The 22,346-nt window shown below is 39.6% G+C and overlaps 1 protein-coding gene across 17 annotated transcripts in view; it reads right to left on the minus strand.

The window, feature by feature from the left end:
• Positions 1-22,346, minus strand: part of NFIA (nuclear factor I A) — a 412,008-nt gene that overhangs the window by 42,317 nt on the left and 347,345 nt on the right. For 7 of the 17 annotated variants that reach the window (XM_027883107.1, XM_027883111.1, XM_027883110.1 and 4 more), the window contains 3 exons: positions 19,277-19,363; positions 18,212-18,250; positions 10,007-10,135 (listed from right to left, as the gene is read on the minus strand). The exons of 3 other annotated variants lie outside the window; for them this stretch is intronic. In XM_027883107.1, the coding sequence (XP_027738908.1) occupies positions 10,007-10,135; positions 18,212-18,250; positions 19,277-19,363 (255 nt within the window). The remainder of the gene's footprint in view (positions 1-10,006; positions 10,136-18,211; positions 18,251-19,276; positions 19,364-22,346) is intronic. 7 more of the 17 variants (XM_027883114.1, XM_027883123.1, XM_027883118.1 and 4 more) reach the window with 4 other exon arrangements.

The raw sequence follows: 22,346 nt of genomic DNA on the forward strand, positions 1-22,346 counted from the left end.
CATTTAGGTGAATTCCACCCAAAGTGGCAACCTCTGATCTCACCTGCACCAACCCCCGAGGTGGAACCACTTTAATGACACTCAAGTCAGAGCCACTTCACAGGTATGAAGGTATCATAACCTTTTCCAGGAAACAACAGTCGTTTTAGAGCTCCTCTAAAAACATTTTGCCCTGAATATCGGTTTAACTGAAGTTGTCAGCAAGTAAGTGTTTTGATGACTACAACAAAATTTTTATTAGCATACAATATTTCTATTTTTTTTAATATAAAACATATTCTTCCTCTCTTTCTTCCTATCTGCTTTTGTAGTTTCCCCTTTCCTTGTGTGCCAAATGGAGTATGAAGGATGAAGATACAAGTGAGAAATGGAAATTTATGTGGAAAACATCTAATTTAGTAAAAAAACAGATTGGGATTTTAGAAATATATTTTTTTAAAATTTCCTTTTAGTGTCAGCTCTTTTAATACTATTTGAAATTGTTATGCAACTGCACTGTTGTTTGTACATATCTGGGAACAAACTAATTCCTATTCTTTCTCTGGGTGAAAAGGAAATAGGCCTGAGACCACACTACATTTAGCTTTTCCAAGGTGTGGGTCTTCATTTAATAATTTGATTTGCTCTATGAAAGATGAAAGAAATATTCACTGGCATGTAAGTAGTGAGTCTTTCTCTGTTGCCTTGACCTCCTCAGCATGTGAGGGTAGAAAACAAAGTGGAAATCATGTGTCACTGATCTTCCCAAAGAGAGAGAGAAGAAAAATGAATGCAGAAATAAGCAGCAATAATTCAGCAAAGTGCTGCAAGAAGAAGAAAGTCGTTCCTCTTCAGAGTCTTGGCCAACCCCTCAGCACAGCTGAGGGCTTTCTGCTGACCACAGGAAGGACTGGGGGAAAGAAACCAGACCAAATAGGCATCAGTCCCCAGTCTGTGCCATACACTGACATGGAGGGGTCATTTTCTTCTTGGCATAAGAAGTAATGAGTGGAGTACGGATCTCCAAAAGGTTTGTTTTTGCAGCTTCTGACTGGGAAATACCAAATTTCTCAAGAGGCAAAAGGAGGGGCTGTTTGGTGAGAGGAAAAATCCACTACTATTAAACTGATCAACATTACAAATGTGCCTGCCTGCTACTAGAGAGAGGGAGTTAAATGCTTAAGTCTAAAAACTGTTGGCCCAGATACAGACCATTACTCTGATGGTTGTGTTGCGGTCAGCAACTATGATGAGTGCAAAACTGGCTGCTCAGACAAGTTCTGAGCACAGAACACAACTGCATTTCCAAATATAGGGATCCTCACAAATATTTTGAATCAGTTAAAGCATGAGAGATAATAGAACAGGTTGCTGTTTTCCTTGTTTGCCTCTAAAATGCCCCTTTGGTCATGATTTTCAGAAACTCTTAACAAAAATGATAGTCATTAATTCCCAAAACCACACCTACAGTGATGCAAATGTTCCTCTGTATGAGAAGAGGCTCCTACTACTTATGGAATATTACAAGTCTTAATCAGTGACTGTAAATTCTTTGAGATCTTCAAATGGAAGATAAAATAGGTTTTGTCTATTATTTATTTACTTATTGACTTATTATTTATGTATCTCTAAGCATCTCCATCCTGCCAAACCATATTTCTCCTGACGTCTTTCAGCCTGTGACATTTATATTTTATTATTGACCTCAGTAAATGACATAAAGTATAAGTTCTACAACCTACGAAAAGATGTGTATTCCAGATCAGAACTTCATTTTACCTGCTGTAGGTATGGAGGAGTTGGACTATCTGGTGTTATTAAATCTGTTATTTTGTGTGGGGGTTGGAGGCAGAAGTTATCCTTCCATCTCAAGGCAAGCATAAATATTTCAAAGCACACATGATTCTAATTCCATTGAAGCTCGTCTGAAGCATCCCAGACTTTTTATTGAAAATAAGATGATAATGTATGGTGGCCTGCAACATATATACCAGTATTTTAAAACTACTGCTATTGGGCCAAGTAATTATGCGGTACAGCTGTTGTGTGCTACACTGGATTCTTCAGTGTTTTATGAGCTTGTGGTGCTGTGCAGCACAGAAGTCAGAGGGTTTTTCAGAAAACTGAATTCAAACGTCTGATTATGCAGGTCTGTCTTGTCTTTTCCCTTCTTGATTTGTAGTAGCCAATAACAAAATAAGTAATGGATAAAATAAGCTTCACTCATTGATTAGGTGAGCACTGCACATGGCTGAGGCTATGAAGAAGAGCCAAAAATTTTGTTCAACTGAGTGATCAGATAATAAAAAATAAGTTAATTTGAAACAGGTTATAGTTTCCTTCAGATATTTAGTACCCTGGAACAAAGGAGCAGTCCTGATAAAGAGAAATGGGATCTTTGTTCCCAAGGAGCGCTCACTGATGTGGTAAAGGGACGTTGGGATCGCACCTGCAGTGCTCAGATTTCTCCACCAGCACAACCCAACATATGGGGGGACATATTGATCCATCCAGCTTCCATCTTCTCTTCCAAAAAGCCTTGCCAACCCCTTCAAGTCCAGATGACTGGATAAAATTGCTTTCTTCATAAAGTCGTTTGAAGTCTTTGCAAGGGTCATTTAGTGTTGCTCAGGAAAAGGCTACTATCACCCTGCACCCCCTGCCTGCTCTAAAGAGTGCTGGGAATCAAAATCACTGTTCCTTCACGGGCCCATGGTCCATCAGGCCACGAAAACAGTGGATCAGCTTCACTAGGGCACAATGCTCAGATATCTCCTCTATAAAGTGATAATTAAGTTTACTAATACTTCATTAAACATTGATCAGCCTTCCTAGAAATAGTAACATTTAGAATCATAATGAAACAGGATCGTTTTTATCAACTTGTTTTTGAGGCCATTATAATTGGCTTCATTACAATTAAGAAAGTATTTTTTTAAAAGTCATTTCCCTGGAAATGTTAGAGAACAGTTTGTTCTGCTAGTGGTTTCCACGTCAGGCTTCTAAGTTGCTTTAACTCCCTGTGTGCTGTAAGCTTTTTCCTACCATTCCAGTGTTGCCATTATATGAGATGTGTCCCACCCTTTGTACCCCAAAGGTACTTATTCTGAAAATTGACCATATTAGAGTACTAATTGGCTAAGCCACCATGCTGGCTGATGTGAAATGCTTTCAAACACCATGAAACAGCTGTGTTTATCGGAAATATGAAGAGTGACTTTTTAATAAGGAGATCTGGCAATAATCCAAATTTGTTGAAAGGAACTTACACTTCTGTGTATAATACAATACAAGAGGTAAAGAATGGAAACCTAAAACAATAGCTTTAAGCCCCCAGATTTTGGTGATGAAAGCAGTTACCCAAACAAGAAAAAAAAATAATTAAGAAACTTGGGCTGGGATTTGTAGAGGTCCTGAGAGAATTCATTAACTGCTTTTGAATTTCAATGGGAGCTGTGTCCCTGTAACTCTTTCAAAGGTTTCTGAAAGTCCCCATTTTTCTTACTGCCCATTAGGAACAGATTTTAGGGTGATAAATGTAGAGAAATGGCCTACTCAGGTTAGCAAAGACTTGCCTTTACCTAAAAACTGAGCTGCTGAGGGTAAGATGACCAGTCCTAGGATGAGCCCTTTGAAGGGAATTCATAGCACTGGAAAACTTAAATATTGCTTAAGTCCCAATGCAAGAGATATACAAATACCCTAAATAGGATGGATGGAGGTTCTGTTCCTGTCCATGAATATCAAAAAGAAGGGCTGAATTGCAGAATATCCTTCTCTCAGCTCCAGAAGTCAAGTGCAGGTGGTCAGCTAAGCACTGCTGAAAAAACAGACCCATGGTATCTCCAAATCAGGGCTGGCTCTCAGCCCCTTTCTGCTGCTCTGAGTGGTACAAGGCACCTGGACCCTTTGTTCAGAAACACTCTTTCTGTAAGAAATTTTGCAGTAGCAAGTGGGAGGCAGAAGGACATTTTGCCAAGGCCCACGGAGTTCCTTGCAAAAGGAAAATATGCTGAAAGCTGTGTTTGAGCTCAGGGTTGAGCTCTGGGCTGCTGAGTAGTAAGGCTGCTTTTGAAAACCTGTAGAGCTGAACTGAGCACTTGTTCCAGATTCTGGCATGGGCAGGGGGCCAGTTAAGTTTGCTATTTTGAGCAGATTGTTTTAAAACATGTCAGAATTCTACTGCCTTTGAGAGATCAGAATACTATAGAATTGATTACATCAGGACAGAAATTAAAATCATACCTCTAGGAAGCACTCCTCCCTCACTAGACTATAGATAGAGGTCAAAACCCCCCTAATTTAACCTATTTATAGAATTCCCACATCACATCAAATGCTGTCAACTTGTGCATATTATTATTATTGCTTTTAATACACATGATGTCTTCTCATATATTCTCATCATAAGATAAAAACTGCTGCTAGGAAAATATATCATGTCTTTCTTATAATGAAATGCAGTGGATAAGTTTACAATAGAAATTTAAAATCTCTTAAAAACTACAACCTTTATGTGTGTGATGATATAATTCTGCTTTGATACTAAAAAGGGCATGGTAATGGAATTTGTGACTTTGGAGTGATATATTGCTGTTAAGTTAATAGGACTCCACATTCCCATTTCTAATATCAGTGTTTTTTCCCCCCTTTCATTCTGTAGATGGTAAGCTGATACTACATAAACATTGTTAAAGCTATAGTTCCACGCTACAGTAATTCACTTAACTTTAACATGATTTATGGTTCTGTCAATAGAGGAGGTTGAAAATCCAGAGCTCTGATGCTTAAACATGGGTCCCATATTTAAAAAAATAATGTGCTTTTTGTGTGTGTCTGAAGCTAGAAGAATTTAGCATAAAGCAGAGATAAAAATATTATAGTTCACTGCACTGTTTAAAGCATATAGTTTAACTTCACAGATACATCAAAGACAGCAAAGAAACTGAATGCAGTGTCAGTAAAAGCATGGGCAAAATGCTCTGTTCCTGCAGCACTTTATTTTTATATTATTTTTTAGGGATGCATGAAATCCTATTAGTATTTTTAACACTCCCCTTTTTTCGTTCTTTTGCTCAGTTAGATCAGCTCCTTTTGTCAGGATGAGTTTAAATCTGGGTCCACTGTGTTAATCACCCCCCTTTCTTCTTTCTGGCACTTACCCTCCAGGCATTTTGCCTCTTTAGGAGATTAAGCGACCAAGTCATCTTGTTGCTCTAACATGTCCTCACTGGAGCAACATATTAACACAACTCCACTGCAAAAGAGCCCTCTTTAGAAGTTTGCTGCAGGGATGACAAATTAACCCAGCATGGTGTCCCACACATCTATCTCAGTACAAATTATTAGTGTAATAGAGCTTTTAGTTATGCATTTATCTAGTAATTATTGAATGGTTATACAAAATGAAGCTGAGCAATCACGGCCCTTTATGAGGCGGGCTCGGTGGGTGGTCTTATAGTTAATTTAGGATAGGACTGTCTAAGCAGTTCACTCACACACAAATTAGCTGAACAGCCTGCTCCTTTAAATATTTCCTATGTCACAGGCTAACTCTTTACAATACAACAAAGGTAGAGTTTTAATTACACGGTTCCTGACTTTTGTTTAGCTGAAGCTTTAACCGTTTGCAAACCTCCCTCTCTGTCCTCCCTGCCCATTGCAGTCGGTGGCAATTTGGGGATCGTGTCATTGCTAAACCCTGACCTTGAGGCCATCTGTTAGAAACTGCTTTTCCTTCAACACCAGGTTATGCCAAACTGAGTGAAGAAAATCAAAATCTTCCCCTACGCAGTCAGCTACCCTGACATTGTAAACTGGAACATGTAAACTCATCTGATGGGCATCACTGTGCTATTTATGGCTTCACCTCAACTTTCTCACCCTTGTGGTGTGACTCTCACCTCTTTTAGCTATCTGACATTACCATCCCTTGATCTGAGGTGTCTGTATCAAACTGAAGTTGGACCACTTTGTTTTTGTCAAAATTCAAAGGAAAGTAGAAGGTTACGCCAGTCTGCCAGCTGATAGCACCGAGGAGCAGCCACTGAGAGTTGTACAGAACAGGATATTACAAAATGTCTTTTTACACTGTGCATCAGGAATTACCACTTTGATTCACTTGAAGCTGGTTGACAGGACAGCGAACAGGCACTGATACTTTGGTGACCCAGTCGAGAATTTAGATAGAGAAGGGCACAATATCTTTCCAGATATGTGACATAAAGTTTTTGCCACTTTGGCACGAACAGAAAGTACTGTCCTGCAGTGTTTCCCTGGCAGGCCTTGTCCTGATAAAAGTCTCAGTGGTGATGGCAATTATGGAGGAAATTATTATAATGGAAACCAGTCCACTAGTTGACTTTCATTCCTTCTTCTCTTTCTGCTCACACACCCACTTCCTCGGATTCTTCCCTTTGTGCTGTGTTTCTTGCCTTTGTAATTGTGTTTCTCGCCTTTGTAATTGTGTTTCTCCTTCATTTATCTTCCTAACATACCATCTCATTGTTATTTTTTTTCTTTTCTTGCCTTTTCTTCCTTGCTTTTTGGCTTGCAGGATCCACACTGTCATATTCTGTGGAAATGCTTGAATGCTCTGCAGCACAGGCTGCTGTACATCCTGGGTTTACAAGATCGTGGTCAATTTAACTTTTAGCTCCAGATATAAAGTCACTAGAGTGTAAGTAGCAATACATGGAAGCCTAAAACCACTTATGTAAATACTGCTGTCACCCATGGTATTTAAATCCTTCACTGTCTGGTAAAGAGTTCAAGTGGTCTGGGAAACTTTGTGAGGTGCCAGCAATACACTATGGCTTTGCAATGCTGGAGTGCTGTGGTGTTACACTGACCACCAAATAATCTAATTTGCAGGTAACAAAAGTATGCTGTGTAGGAGTGAGAGATCTGAGTGCTTGAATGTATTTGAAATAAATTCTAAAACTGATAGTGATGCTAAAGCCACCCTATAGGTGATCAATTTACCATCTGCCAGGCACTGAGTCCTAACCACGCTAGTCCAGAGAAGACATATGGTGCATTCATAGAGTCATGCCCAAAAAACTGCCATCATCAAGTGAGGCTCCATGAATCACTTTGCTAGCTTAGCACCAAAGAAACTTGGATCTTGCCACCATCTGTTGGAAGTACTGAGGAGTCACTGAAGCATTGGCATCCATGCACCAGCACTCACTGCACATCTGGTCCGTTGGTCAGCCAGCTCGGATCCTCTCCGCTGGCTACTGCCCAGCTGGGCTGAGCACTGGCAGCAGCACCAGTGCAGAGAGGAGCTAGTGCACAGCCTTCCACAACACAGAGCATCCAGACAATTTAATGAGAGCAGAGGTTTTCCAACTGGTTCATTGGATGGAGCATCTCAGAGCTAAGAAATCCTCGTAAGGATCTACTCCTCCTCCAAGGAAGTTTTGTTTCCAAAATGACTCACTGTGGGGATGACTGGGAAAGGCACTCAGTATCGTGGAACACCCCAGCGTATGATGTGCTCTGTATTCTAAGGGATGTTTGGAAGCGTGTGAAAGATTTGGGAATATTCCTGAGAAGTTATAAACCACTGGTTGTCAATGACAACATCTGTCATGAATAGCCTACAGCTTCTTCTCTGCCATTTTGATCATGCTTTACAAATGCATCTCATACACACATCCAAGTGATAAACTTGCACATATGAACATGAGAAAGAGATCGAACCTTCCTGTGATCGTTCGGTTGGCTGAGGAGCTTTCTCTGATGGTGACCTACTTACTCACAACTCTCCTCTCTCTGAAATCACTCTGCAGACTGACGATTAAATCCTGCTCTTAGTTTTCTGAAGACCCCTGAGAATGACCTGCCACTGACCATTTACATAATGCACCTGTATCCAAAGAGAATTTAACATATGTGTGCTATATCATTCTGCAGAGGCACAACTTCCACTAACTACTGGTGGATATGAATCGCTGAATTATATCCTCTTATACTATTGCATTATACTCTTCATGCTGCCACTTCTGATACCTGAAAAGCTTCTCTCTTGTGCTTACTGTCCCTAAAGTACACTGGAGGCAATGGGATAAAGAACAAAGCTGGATTTGCAGGAAATAATCCATCTCAGTATATTACCCTTTACTAAAAGAACGATCATTGTAGCAGAGAAATAAACACAGCCAGTGTGCTGTGGAAGAATACTGAGAAGGAATGTCCAAAAAGAACAAAGAATGAAGTCTGAGAGAAGACTTTTCCAGGATGATGACACTTAAAGAAATTCAGAGGGATTTTTTTCCTGAAAGTCTGTGAGGCTTTGTGAACAATCATAAAATAGAAGATGTTGGAGAAGAACAGTTTTGGTTAACCTGTTAGGAACCATGATGATTAAAAACTGTGCTACTTCTTTATGAAGTTAGTAAAGACATCTCCTTCCAAACAAACAAAATTTGGGACTGTAAGAATTGTATTTGCTCTTTCAACTTCTGGCTGCCATTGAATGTTCTTCTCACGTAGCCAATGGATATCCGCCAGTGCACAGAAAAAGTGTTGTGAAAACAGACTGTAGATGAGATTTAAACAAGGCCTCACCAGTAAGATATTTCCTCTCTCAACCACACAAAAATCCAAAACATAGAGGGTCTAAACAGGGGCAGACAGAGGCAGTCAATGATCCTAAAAAATTAGTGGGAGGTAAAACATAGCTAAATAAAGAAAGGCCTATTAACTAATCAATCAACAACCCAAATCTAAAAGGCTGATCTTCTAAAAGACAGGAATTCAGAGTCAGCTGATGTGCACTGAATAGAATGTTAATGGAAGCTTCATATTATTCATACTTATATCACCAATTAGCAAGGCTTTTAAAAGAAGATATATTTGCCAGATAGCTCAGATCCAAATTTCAAGGGATATCTGTATAGAGCTTAGATGCCTAAATATCTTCTGAGGATCTAGGTGTGTGTCTAAGGGTAATGAATAATTTTAATGGATTAACCACAACAAATCAAACTACAATAAGTAGATTTAACAAAGCACAAAACTCCATGAAGTACAAGTCTGACCTTGCTTCAACTTTGTGCAATTCCACCACTTCTCACCACATCACCTGGACTGTGCAGACAAAGAGGCTCCTCCTGGTTTAAGCTGCCCTCAGTAAAACCACACTGATGCCAAACAGACATTACCAAATAATTTCTAGGATGAATTGCTAATATGCCTTTTTATGCTTCACCATTCGACCACTTCCTTAATAATCTTCTCTAAATGAAACAAAATTTCATAGCAGAAAGAAACGTGCCACAACCATTCATTCCTACTTTTATATCTTCCAAAGAGGTTTGTAAGAGGATTCATTCATTTGTGTCTCTTACTGTGCCCAAGTGAGTTCCTTTTCAAATGTGAACTGAGAATTACATTTAGTTTTCTAGCCTAAATGCAAATGCATCTTTCTAACAAAAATGTATAAGCAAATCTAGACCCAGAGGACATCTCTTTTAGTTGGAAAGTCAGTCAGAAGAGTACTGGCAGGAAAACCAGCCAAAGCATTGAAAGAATCAACTTCAAAGGAGTCCCCTAACAAGGCGGATCTTCGGCACACTGACACCAGCAGCACAAGAATAAATGACTGGCAGCAGGAAAGCCACAGTGCTGGAAGACAGGCGTGGGTCAGAAGTGATGGATGGGTCCCTGTCTCAAGCAGTTGGACTGAATCAACGTGATGAATGGTCACAAGCAGAAGACACTCTCAGCAACACATCCTGTCCCTTTCCCCACCCTCTTCAAATAAACCCCCAAACCCCCAGAAACCAGCATTTCCACCTTAGGCACTGCTGAGTAGTCATCAGGAGCTTGCCCAAAGAGCCCAGCCTAACAAAACGAGACTCTAGACACCTAAACCCTCTGGGTTCTCAAGGTTCTGAGCGCAGCCTCTCTCTGGGCGGGTCACAGGTGGCGATGGCTTTCCACGGAGAGGCGCTGGGATGGACACTGGGTGCCGTGGCACATGTTTAAGCTGCCTGGGGGCTCTTGGGTAAGGCCTCACCTCTGGGTCCTGTAATGACAGGTCGATGGTGCTGTGTGAAAGCCGTTCCAAGGGAGGAGGTCTGCGAAGGCGAGGGACTGCTGAAACCAGACTTCTCTGACTTCTTTAATGTAGTTGGCGATGGCATTCCTGGCAAGAATGATTGATAAGTGCAATTTAATAATGCTAGGTCATGGAACGACAGCCTATGCATTGTGAAAGGGGGTGCAGAAGCAGCTAGACACACTTAAAGGACAAATGAAGCGAACACAACAGCAAGCTGGAAGCTCACTTTTATTTGTGGTCTTTGTCAAGGCAGAAGCAGCCATGGTTTGCTCTGAGCCATGAGTACTAAAAGGCAGCCATATTTTTCTTATAAATCTGAAATATGGATAGGATGCAGCTTATTATTGCTACTGAAACCTACTCTGCCTTATTTTTAGAAATCTGTAATAGCTGGAGCATTTGGATTTTTACAGGGTTTTTATGAGTTCTGTCTTTCACTCGTTGGTTTAGTAGATTACTGCAAATGGATCTTTTAAATGTGCTGCACAACTCAAGACACAACTAGAAAATGAAGTTTTCTGAGTTCAAATTCTGCCTCCCCTTACTCTCTTGACTTCAAAGGTATTTGAAAGTAATATATTTATGTGGTTCTCTTTTGCTTTCAATTTTTTTTTTTTTAAAGGGTGAATGGTATTTTTGCCTTGATATTAGAAGCCGCACTGGAATTATTTCAGAGTTGTTATAATGCCCTTGAACTATATCAAAGGCTTCCAATGAGAATCAGAGTTAGGTTGTCACTCGGTGAAACCTCTGCCATGGACAGGCAGAAATGGTGTGATGCTAATCTGACCAGTTTGGTATAAGAATAACTCCTGTTGATGCCATGTCAAGCCATTGGCATCAAAGAAATTACTGGAATTAATGTATTTCAACAGGCTCTTAAAATTCAAGATTTTTCTTTGTACGGTGGATGTTTGGATAAAAGAATATCACAGTATATAGATGAAAAGTATGTTTGTGTCAGTACTAGTCTCTATATTTTTATAGTTCTAGATGCATCTGGGTATTCTGTATTATCTGCACATATTCTGAAAACTCCTTATTTCCAGTATATACAGTTTATCAGGCATTTTGCACCTTGGTAGGTATATAATAAAGGTGAAGAATGGTTGGGATTTCAGGTGCAAAAGCAAAATATCAGATAACATGGAAGTTGAACTTCCACTAGCCAAGTCAGTCGACTTTATTTCCAACTCTGTATTTTACAGAATATAATTGTCAAAAAGTAAAGAGAGAGGCCTGGACAATATTATCTCTGGGCAATATTATTAACTTTATATTTAATAACACTAGTTTTATAGTCCCTGGGACGTTGATTGCAATAAGCAGGAGCCTTCTTGTACTTTATATGCTGCACTGCTGGGTCTTAATGGTTTCAGTGAGGTTTTGCAGTTTATATTTCTGAAAGTTAAATAAAGTAAGGGAATGGTTTGAGTTCCGTGTTGTACTTGAAGGTTTTCCCCTCAAAACTGTTTGCTACAGGATTTGCTGTCATGGTGGCTTTTTCCTCACAGCAGGAAAAGTTACAGACTTAACCTTTTAAAAATCAAAGTTTAGAACTGACTGTTGTGCAAGAAAAATATTGGGTTGGGTTTGGGTTTTTTTTTTCTTTTCTTCTTACTGGTCTTAAGGACTTTGGAGTAGGGACAAAAGAAAAGATTGGTTCAGTCTAGGGGGAATAGAGAAAAAGAGACTGAACTAAGGTGTCTTGATGAAATATTCCAATGCAGCCTGATGAATTTCTGTTCCAATGGCACGTTTGGATATAACTTAGTTATTGAATGTCCATATTCAGGACAAGGACACTCAAAGGAATTAAAGGTGCTGTTGACCCAGATTTCCTTATGATGGAAGAACTAGGAATGGAAACACAAACGAGTGTCAAATCCAGCCCCAAGTGGTAGGGAGAAGGGGCAGAGAGGCACTGGAACATGGTTTAAAGCTGTGGCACAATCATGTGATTGTGTCCAAACACTGGAACTTCAGAAGCTGCAATAAAGCTGATGAATGACCTTGAGTGTGAGCAGTGTCATGTTCATATGGGAATGGGTTTTATAAGGTTGAGGCAGCTGTTTTCATGTGAAAATACAGATTTTAATGTAACATTATGCTGTAAAATTGAGTAGAAAGACAAATTGAAGCACTGATAATTGTTACTACTCTTGTTCTATTTGTTTGTTATCATTCTGACTGCCATTATTATCACAAGTTTGGTTTATTTATTTATTTATTTCAGTGTATTTTGAAATGTATTGGTTTGGAACAGTCCAACTATACCATATTTTTGTTTTGTTTGGGGTTTGTAATGACACATTTTATTTTGAGTGATCACATCCATCAGATCTCAAGAAAAAAATGGCTGCTTCCTAGTTCAGAAGAATATGCAAACAGGAGCTTAATTACATCACTTAATATTGACCAAGAGAAAGAAGAAGATGAGCTTGCCAGCTCATTTCCAAAGCATGTTTTGTCCTTTAAGAGGGGAGGGGATGACAGAAAGTTAGGCAGTGCAAAGCAATTAGCATCATTCACGTTTTATGTTGCGCTAGCATGGTGCTCTAGCAGCAAAATTCAAACATTCTTTGAATGGGTTAATAAAAGAAGAAATACAGTCGGCATGCAAGAAAAAGGTTTCCAAGAACAAGCCAAAATATGTCCCATTCTTCTAAATTTATCACAGCCATGTCACATTATCCTTGAGACTGCCAGGAATGTCAATTTTTTTGCAATTTAAAAAAAATATCTCATTTAGCACCATATGTTTGGTTAATGTGCCTGATATATCCTGTGTATTCTTTAGTCCATCCATTTCTAATACTCATTTTCTTCTTTTTTTTTCTCCCCTTGATAAGCCATATGTTACAATGCTGGTCATTCTATCGAAGCTCCTTTTGGGAGCTGAGAGAGAGGGAACTCTGGTTTAATCACCCAGAAAAGCTTCAAATACAACAAGTCTCACTTAGGTGAGCAGTCTCAGCACTTGAGTTCGTTGTAGGTGCCTGGTGCCTATGAAAATTAGGCCACCTGTGAGATGGCATGGTGTATATTAACAGCTATGAGGCAGGAACTAAGGTAAAGGACTAAATATGGAATTAGGTGTTTAATTTTTGGCACCCATGCTTGAGACTCTTGGCTAGTTTTAAAGGTCTTCTGTTTCATATCTAATGAGTTTTAACACATTTAGGGGTCCCCAGCCTGCAGCGTCCCCTCCTGTGTTGCTCAGGGATGCAGGAAATTAAAAAGTTAAAGCTAAAGGTACCCCGGGCAGAGCTCGGGATGCATCCCAGGAGGATGCTGCTGCCTTGCACGGCTTTCCTCAGCATTGTTCCAGAGAGCCAATGGATAGTGGGGACCACTGCTCTGAACACCAGATTTCAGCACTTCACAGGACCCCGGGGAAGGGGTAGTGCCAACTCTAAGGACACCTCTGAGTCCCTGCTCTCCTCTCTCTGCTCTCTGGTGCAGGGCAGCAACAAATTACAACATCCCCCAACCCGTCTCAGCTGTGCTGGCCGGTGAATAGGGAATGGAGCCAAGGATCCTCCCTGTTCCCTGCCTCTTTCTATCCATCTGCTCTGAGCAAGGAATAAACAAGAACAGCCAGAACACAACGGCTGGGTAACCCAGGTGGGGTTTAAGTGTGTTCCTTACTATTCTGTGGATAGTACTGTTGTCCAAATCACAGTCACACCTGGCATTTTTAGGGAACACAGATTTCAGAATCCAGGTCTGAGTCTCCTCTGAATTTATTTTATTTAGAGTGCAAGAGAAGAAAATCAGACTTAGTCTATTTTCATCTTATGGCAACTTTTAACTAGAGAAAAAATGGAAAAGTTAATTGCTAAATAAAAAAAGAAAATAAAGGGATTTGTGGAATAAAGCGCAGATGGAAGCCTGAGTGGGTGTGTTACTTTAACTTACTGTACTTGTGTTCATGTGATCCTATATGTATGCCAAACATACGTGGTCTTAGCCTGCTCCCATTAACTTGAATCTGCTTTTTCACTGGACAGAGGGAACCAGATCAAAGACCATGATGGTGCTAAATGGAACAAGATGTGTACTTTCGCATTTTTTTTTCCAAAAGGAAATATTAATTTGAAGTTGGTTTTTCAGTTGAAAAGAATTTTAATTGCAGTACACAATAAGCAGAAAATTCAGACAACAATAATCTTGAAACTGTTAGCAGTATTATATTTCTATCAAGGAATTTGTGTGCCTTTTCAACATTAGAGCTTTCTGAATTTTCATTAATTTGGCATTTCCCTAAACACACAAGTTATTTTGTTCATTCCACATCATGCATCACACCCTTCTGCTCAATGCATAATGCAAGCGTAAATGGGATCCTTGTCCTTGGGAGACTCTGGTTACTGGAGCCATTGCACGGATGTTGAAGTCCCGCAGTAAGACTTTCCAAAACTCTGCACTTCGCAAACCTCCAGCCCAAGTTTAATCAGTGAGTGCACAGGAAAACTTCATGTTCCTCATCTTCTAAGGGGCACAGGAGCATTGTGGTGGGTTTAATTCCTCTACCTCCTTACGTTTGCCAGTACTAGAAACGCACCACATAAGAGTCTTCCTTGAGTACAGCTAAAGATCTTCAAATGTTCATGTATGAGGCTGATATATATTTAAATGGACCAGAAAATGATGCATGAGAATTGAATGCACAAATCCTTCCCAGAACAAATAAATATCTGTGAACCTCTTTTCCATGTACGTATGTGCCTTACTAACAGAGGAACTGAAATTAGGATTAACTTTGATGGAGTGAATGGAGTCACAGCAAGAGAAGAGAAATACCCCTTCTATCCAAATCTATAACTGTATCTACACCTGTATATCCATCCAATTACACTTGATTAACAACTAACATTATTCTGCCTGCACACATATTAAACAAAAACTCCATCTCTCGTTAGCCACATTGGTAGACCAGCTCATATTCATCTCCAAAGACAATTTTGGATAATTACCCCAATATTCCCACTACACTCTTGAAGGAGATTTCGTAACAAAAGCTATGAATGGAGTACGGTCTGGATCTTCCTTCTCAAGGCACACTAGGAAAAGGAATCACGGAAGCTCAGATATCACCAGGTGGACCATGAACTCAACAACATGCAGAACAAACAGATGATGCAGAAAAACAAGTTGGCTGTTGAAGGAAAAACCAGATACATGGGAAGAATTTTTCAAGGAATTTTCATCCTTCTGTGCAAATTATTCCAGCAATTTCACTGAAATCAGTATCAACAGAAATGCTGATCAGCTGCTATATTTTTTCCTGGGGAATTCTTAATTTTAGGCTTCTTGAAATGTTGATGGCTACACTCCTGCCAGTCATAGTAAGTCTGTTCTGCTTAGTGCTGAGCAAACTTTGTCATCAGCCGAGATACAATCACACTAACTGCCATCCATCAGTTTACTGTATTAATTGCTCCAGTATACACAAAATACAACACAGATGGAAATTCACTCATCCTAATGAAGTGCTCTTTAGTTTCTACGTTCTGAATGGATACTGGCTCCCCTGGTTGCATTCGGAGTTGCCATGATCACTGATTAACTACCTGCCAGCGAGCACCTCGCTTCACAAGGCTAAATCCAGCTTAATAAACAGTGATTTTACAGAAGAAAAATGAAAGCTCCCCCTCTATCCACTTATCAAACTACTGCATATGCATCACCAACACACACAACCAGTTTCCTCAGAACTCGACATCTGACAGATCATCAGGAAAACAGAGCTAATCTATCCGTACCCATCAACATCGTATCATAGGTGACTGCCAGATACTTAAGAAGCCATCCAAAAGAAATGTCACAACTCTTTTTCAAGACACTACAAAAGAAATGTTCCAAATAAAATAAAGCAAATGCACGTACAAGTAAATGAGCCAAAGAACTTAATAAAAAGAGATTGATTAAAATGAGGACCAGAATGTTCAAAAAGGACTGAGAGAGAGAGAGAGGTGCCAAAGGCGCATTAAATGGATTCAATGGCTTGAGGTTTTAAATGCTTTTGGACTCCTCAGCAATTTTTAGCCAAAAATGATAATTCAAGTTAGAATCAAAATTCTGATGTCACTTGGGGAAAAAGGAGGTTGAAATTTCTCTTTTGTAAGTAAGCACTAATCCATTTACAAAGGAGAAATACCAATTTATACTGATGGAAAACTTTGCCTACAGAATTTTAAAGCCAAGCACTACAATATTCTCCATTATTTTAAAATTCTACCCCATTGAAGTCTGCCTTAAATTGTTCGGTACAACGTTCCCATAGAGTGTATTACCTTATCTGTTTGTATCTGTGTTTACAGCATCATCTGGATATGTTTTAGATGACTTAAGTCAGGTTTCATTCCTGCTCTGTCACCCAAGCAGTTCTTTCAGTAACTAATAAACTAGTACTCAACATCCTACCAATTTCTTAAAAATATAATTTAATGAGTTTTATATTTAAAAACTTTAATGAGAAGTGTAATAAGCAGCAGGATAAGAGTTCAATTTTCCCTTCGATTTAATGTTAACTTCAGCATCATTTTGCATTGTATAAATATATATTGCAAGAAGAATTAAAAAAAGTGTCTAATGACGTCTTTAGACATCTCGTCTAAAATTCATGACTACATTTGTTTCATTTCAAATGCTACTTGAGAGTTTTTCAGCATACTTGGCAGATTAGATATAGCAGCAGGGACAAACTGCAGCCATCCATAGGAGAATATACCTTTATGTGGGTGCTTTGGGGATGGAACATCTATAGCTGCAAGGCAAAAAATGCCATCATAAATTTGGATGGCATTTACAAAGCCCTCTAAAAAGTCTTTGCATATGATTATAGCTGAGGTATGATATTTTTGCAAGTAAAGGACCCAGAATAGATTTATGTTTCAACTATATCTTCCTGGGATGCATATGGATGCTAAATTGCAAGTGATACTAAAGGGAATTTTAGTAACTGAAGAGGATGGAGTAGAATTTTGGGGGTTTATTTATTTATTTAATTTCCTCAAAAATCGTTTGCTCATTATTTGCATGTCATCAAACGATCATTGGCTACTCAGGCTATATATAATAATGATGGCTGCGAAACGCCCCAGGCATGAGATGGAGATGGGTAAATATGCAGATTTTTTTGACTTGTGACCTCAGTTACTGCATGGTAATGTTTTCAAATGACTTTTATGATGACAAGACTAAGTTTGGTGCTAATATTGGTTTTGAAGATTTAATCGGTGTACACTGCCATTGAACATGTGCTTTAATTAGTAAAAGAGCTGTGGTCGGGATTAAAAGTAGCTCAGATAATTTACCACGGACTGTAAAGTCACCTGATTTCTGCACAATTTGAGGTGAAGAGTTTATAGGTTATTCCAAAGAAAGAAAATTTTGCAAACTAAATTCATGTGCATTGTACCAACAAATATTTAATTTGATAGGTCAGGGGTGTACTCATGGAACTGTTATGTTTTGCTATCCAGTGGTTCTCGGTGTTTTTACCATCTGAGTTTGACAGTCACGGGACTGAAAAGTCATATAATTTCTCCATAACACCAAAAGTAATTTGTAGGTGACACTCGACTCCTGTGCTCTTTACTGGGATGTGCCTGTTTCCACTTGCACACTGGTGAGTGCCCACTGGAATGGCACTGCGGACCTGCCACCAGCAGTTCCCAGGCAGCAGAGACTTAAACTGCTTTCCAGCAGGTGAGTTCTCAGACAGGTGAAGAAATCAGGCTCACTTTTCTGCATTCCCAGTGGTTTTAGGATTCTGGGACGGAAGACAGCACAGCAGTTTGGCTTTGGCATCATTTCCAGAGGAGCCGTGGATGGCCATGCCGCTCATGTGAGCTGCCCAACACCTCTCTCACCCATGGAAAAAGTGAAAACACACCTGACAAAGAGGCAGAGGGTTCCCAGGGAAAATCTCCCTGCAAATTCCATGAAAACAGGCACAGGAAGGGCAGAGGTGACATGTACGTGCTCCCTCCAGCGCTGTCACTCTGGCAAAGTGCTCAGCAAGAACTCTGTCCTTACTAGACACTGGAGAATCCACACGAGAGGGATACCTGGTACATCCCTCCCAACCAACACAAAATGTCTGTGCACCGAGAACAAGAGCATTGGCATTGTTTGAATAAGCACACCCACCATGTAGTGCTCCACGGTGTTCGGGGTTTCTTAGATATCCTGATTTTATAAAAGAAAGTAAAAGAAGAAAAAAGAAACAAGGTGAGAGAGAACACTATCATATTTTGTAGCAAGCAGGATACTGTGTGAAATCTTGGCCCAGTGAAGTGATAAAGGGGAAGATTTCAGTTTGCTTAAGGGAAAACTTACAAGCAAATAGTAAAATTACCAAAATACCACATTGCAGAAAATGGGTGCATTTAGGTTCAATTAGGCTGTAAAAAGGAAAATGGCACTTTAGCTTGCAAAAATGAAGGGACAGAGGGAGCTATCAGAAGCAACTTTACAGGATTTGTATGCTGCTTCACTGGACCAAGAAAGCTACAGTATGGGACAGGACTTTTCTTTATCAGACACTTTGCTACATAGCTTTGTCGAACCTCAGAAACTGCTGCTCTGGCATTATGAAATAATCCTACATAACTTGGTCTCATGAGCTTAGGAACACAGAAAAATAGCCATGCCAAATCAGATTACAGGGATCCACCTAGTCCAGAATCCTCTCCCTGACAGTGGGAACTAATGGATGCCTAGAAAAGAGTAAAAGACCAGGGAAAGCATACAGTGATAATTCTCCAAAACACTCTCCCAATGATTTGTGATTCAAGGACTTCTAGGACAAAGCTGATATCACGGTATTGAAGCTGCTCGAATCCAAATGCACAGATTTACATTCCCCCCTCCTCCCCATTTTTGGATTTCTACCCCCATCAGATTTCTACCAGTCACACAGAAAAGGTTTCACAGTTTGGTGCTGGCAAGTCCAGCGTTCTTGCCACTAACTCGGAATGAGCTAACAGCTTTCCAGCCCAATGATGTTATGTGTATAAGAGCATCCAACACTTTTTCCTGCGTAAAAAAGTGACATGTGTGCTGAGGTGCTCTAAGTGTAAGTACTTTGGGAGATTTGATATTTTTTTTTATAAAAAAAATGCAAGAATCTGGCTGTAAATTGATATTAACATTTTTCAGTATATGTGTAAAACACATGTTTCAGAAGAATAGAAGAGAGAAACTGTCACTCACTGGGAAGCTTTAGAGCTATCTGGCTCCCTGGGAAACTGCATGCAACTATTCTGGTGTCCAAGGGTTTGACCAGTGAGTTTCCTCTTCCTGCAAAGAATGAATGCAGAAGTAATAGAAAGCCTGAGGGGGAAGATTTTAGCAAATGGCTAAAGATAATCCTATTCTGCCCACTCCAGCAGGTAGGAAGCAGGTGGTGGTGGAAAAAAAAGGGTGGGAAAGGAGAAATGCCTTTGTTACCCTCCCAGCAGCTGGCACAGGGAAGGGCAGGAGACTAAACTAGGAGACCCTCACCCTTGCAGCTCAGCCCTCTGAAATCCCTTTGTGATGCTGCAGTGACATGCAACGATGCCGACAGGTCATCCCAGTCCCAGCACTGCCACACAATGTCAGGACGTTCTGCTCTGATTCTCTGGGGTCTTGCTGTGACTCCCTTTCAGGACAGAGCACGGCTCACCGGCACTCGGGGATTGAAACTCAGCACACTGGGCTGGCGCGGCTTCATTAATGCTGCCACCAGCAACACAAAAATCCCATATTCCCAGACAGGAACACTGGCTTCTCAAGCATCCTGCTTGTTTTAACATCCACTTTTCAGAGGAGTTTTTAGAAAGTTTTAAATTTCTAATCAAATTGGTGTCTACAGGTGAATTTTTTACTCCATTTATTAAAAGAATCAGTAAAAGTAGGGATCTAAAAAAAAAAAAGCTTATCCTTACATTTTTTATGGCTTATTGACTTTGTAAGAGTCTACAGGCAGGAGTGATATATCAGGGAGTCCCTATAACTTTACTTAAAGTAAAAAAATTAGAAAGTGATCAAAAAGTTTTATAGAGGAGAGCAGAAACATAATTTTAAGCCTCTTAAAATTGCCTGGACTGTGAAATCAAGTAATGAACACTAGAAAAGGATCTGTCAGCTGGAATCAAAGCTTAGACTAGTCAGCATTTTCTTCCTAAACCTTATTATGGCAAAGATTTTTCATCTCTGCACTCTGTTCAGCCCAACAAATAAACCGACTTGACCTCCACCTGTTACCCGGTGAAGTCCGCTGTCATCTCTGACTAAACCCTATTCTTTCCCTTCAAAGCCCTCGGCACCACTGAGAAGGTGGGAAGACACAGCTGTGCACTGACTCAAATTGATACCAGTTCATAACCAGACAGCGTTTCACAGTACAAATTACAAGCAACAGAAGAGAGAAAAAAAAAAAAAAAATGTAGTGCCAATGAATTCTGGAAGGGGGCAACATTTTTCATCCATTTAACAATGAGATTTTCATAAAAAGAAGGTTTTTTATTTTTTTTGTGTATGATATTATGGACTAGCATTTGAGGCGAGAAACATTTTGCTTATGCCATAACAATGAACCTGTGCTAACACCACATAGGAAGGACCGAAGAACATAATGGAAGATGTTTGTGCTGCTTTTATATTTCATAAGTTGAATACATTAAACTGCTTCAAACAGGTTCAGCTCCAATTGCATATAGGTTTCTAGACTTAGGAACAAGTCACAGCTATATAATGCAACAATGCTAAATAAAAAAATTAAATATTATGAAACACAGAACAGCAAGATAAATCATGAGGAAACCCGTATAGCTCCAGCAGTCATTTCTTCAAATATATCATCATGGCAAAACCATGTAAGAAGCTTTCTAATACAAAGACATATCAGAAAAAGCTATTTCATATAAAGTTGGACTTCTCTGGGTGATTAATGCTACGTTCAACAAAGGAGACAGTGTCTGTCTAATTACATTAAATACTTATCTTCTAGGGATTGGCAGGGTGTTTCTGCTCAATGTCACTTTTCATGACAATGTAATGATAGATCCGTTTACTTACCAGTGCCATTAGCAAAAACTGTACTGTTTTCTCAACTGCCCTCATATCATGAAAATATTTGATTAACATACTGCAGCTTATCTAATACTCTAAGCAACATATTCTGCATAGTTTTCTCTCTATTAAAAGAACAAGATTACAGCTTGTAAAATTTTTATTGCACTCACACAAAAATAAATGAATAATGTGTGATACAGTTCAAGTATCTTACTAGTTCACAGAACAGGTTTATTTGATTTAAAATATTAACTTGTACTTAAAATATTAAGATTTGGGGGGGAAACAAGCAAACAAAGTCAGTACTCTGAAGCACTACTTCCCATCCAGACTTTAGTTATTATTTCCTTTTCATTTCAGCACATCTTTTGAAACTTTTAATACCTTGGGGGGGGGGGGGGAAAGAAGAAGAAAAAAAAGCTTTCATTCCTTTGCTGAAAAATAGATATGGCTATCTCCCAAGTCTTTAAAATTCACCACATCGTGAACTGACTCTTCAGATTCGCGCTACTGTGCCAACATCCAGCAAACAATAACTCTCTGGAAGAGTGTACCCAGCCAAGGCAGTTTATATAGTAACAAGATAATTTCATAAACTTATATTGAAGAGCAAGGCTGTGATGTAACATTCAAGCAGTATATATCAGCTACCTGATATTTACTAACAAGGTTAAACTCCTATCTGTTTGTGTCAGCACTCTTCATAATTCACTTTTTAATGGATGGACAGGAAAAGTCAGCAGTGTATGGCACAGATCATTTTTGAAATAGGACAAGACAGCTTATGGCAGTAGCTATTCCAAAACATGCTCCCTCTTTCCATACCATCACATCATGTCTGTGCTCAGCAACTACAATGCTTCAAATCTACTCATAAACCCTTTGAGGAGTGGCTTTCTATTTCTAAGTAAATCAGTAAATTTGAAAAGCAAAGAATCCTGAGGAGGAGTTGTCACTGTCAACTGGTACCATGCAGAGAGCATCAGTTCTCAGCTCCTTGGGATCATATTCCTGTTCAGGAGAAGGCACATGGGCAGCTGCCTTCCTTCCATGAGGAGTAAGGACATCAACCCCATTTTGTTACAGCTCCTCATGCTGCCACGAAATGGCAGCAAGAACGTACCAAAATTGACTCGTATTAGGCAGAACTCGACATAGCAACGCAGAATTAACCAAAACTGCCTTAAAATCCCTTGCAAGTGACTCTTGCAGCAAGAGGATGACA

This window comes from Empidonax traillii, unplaced genomic scaffold, assembly GCF_003031625.1.
Source record: "Empidonax traillii isolate 1590-97213 ecotype Southwest subspecies unplaced genomic scaffold, ASM303162v1 scaffold118:size1038473, whole genome shotgun sequence".
NCBI classification, from domain to species: Eukaryota; Metazoa; Chordata; class Aves; order Passeriformes; family Tyrannidae; genus Empidonax; species Empidonax traillii.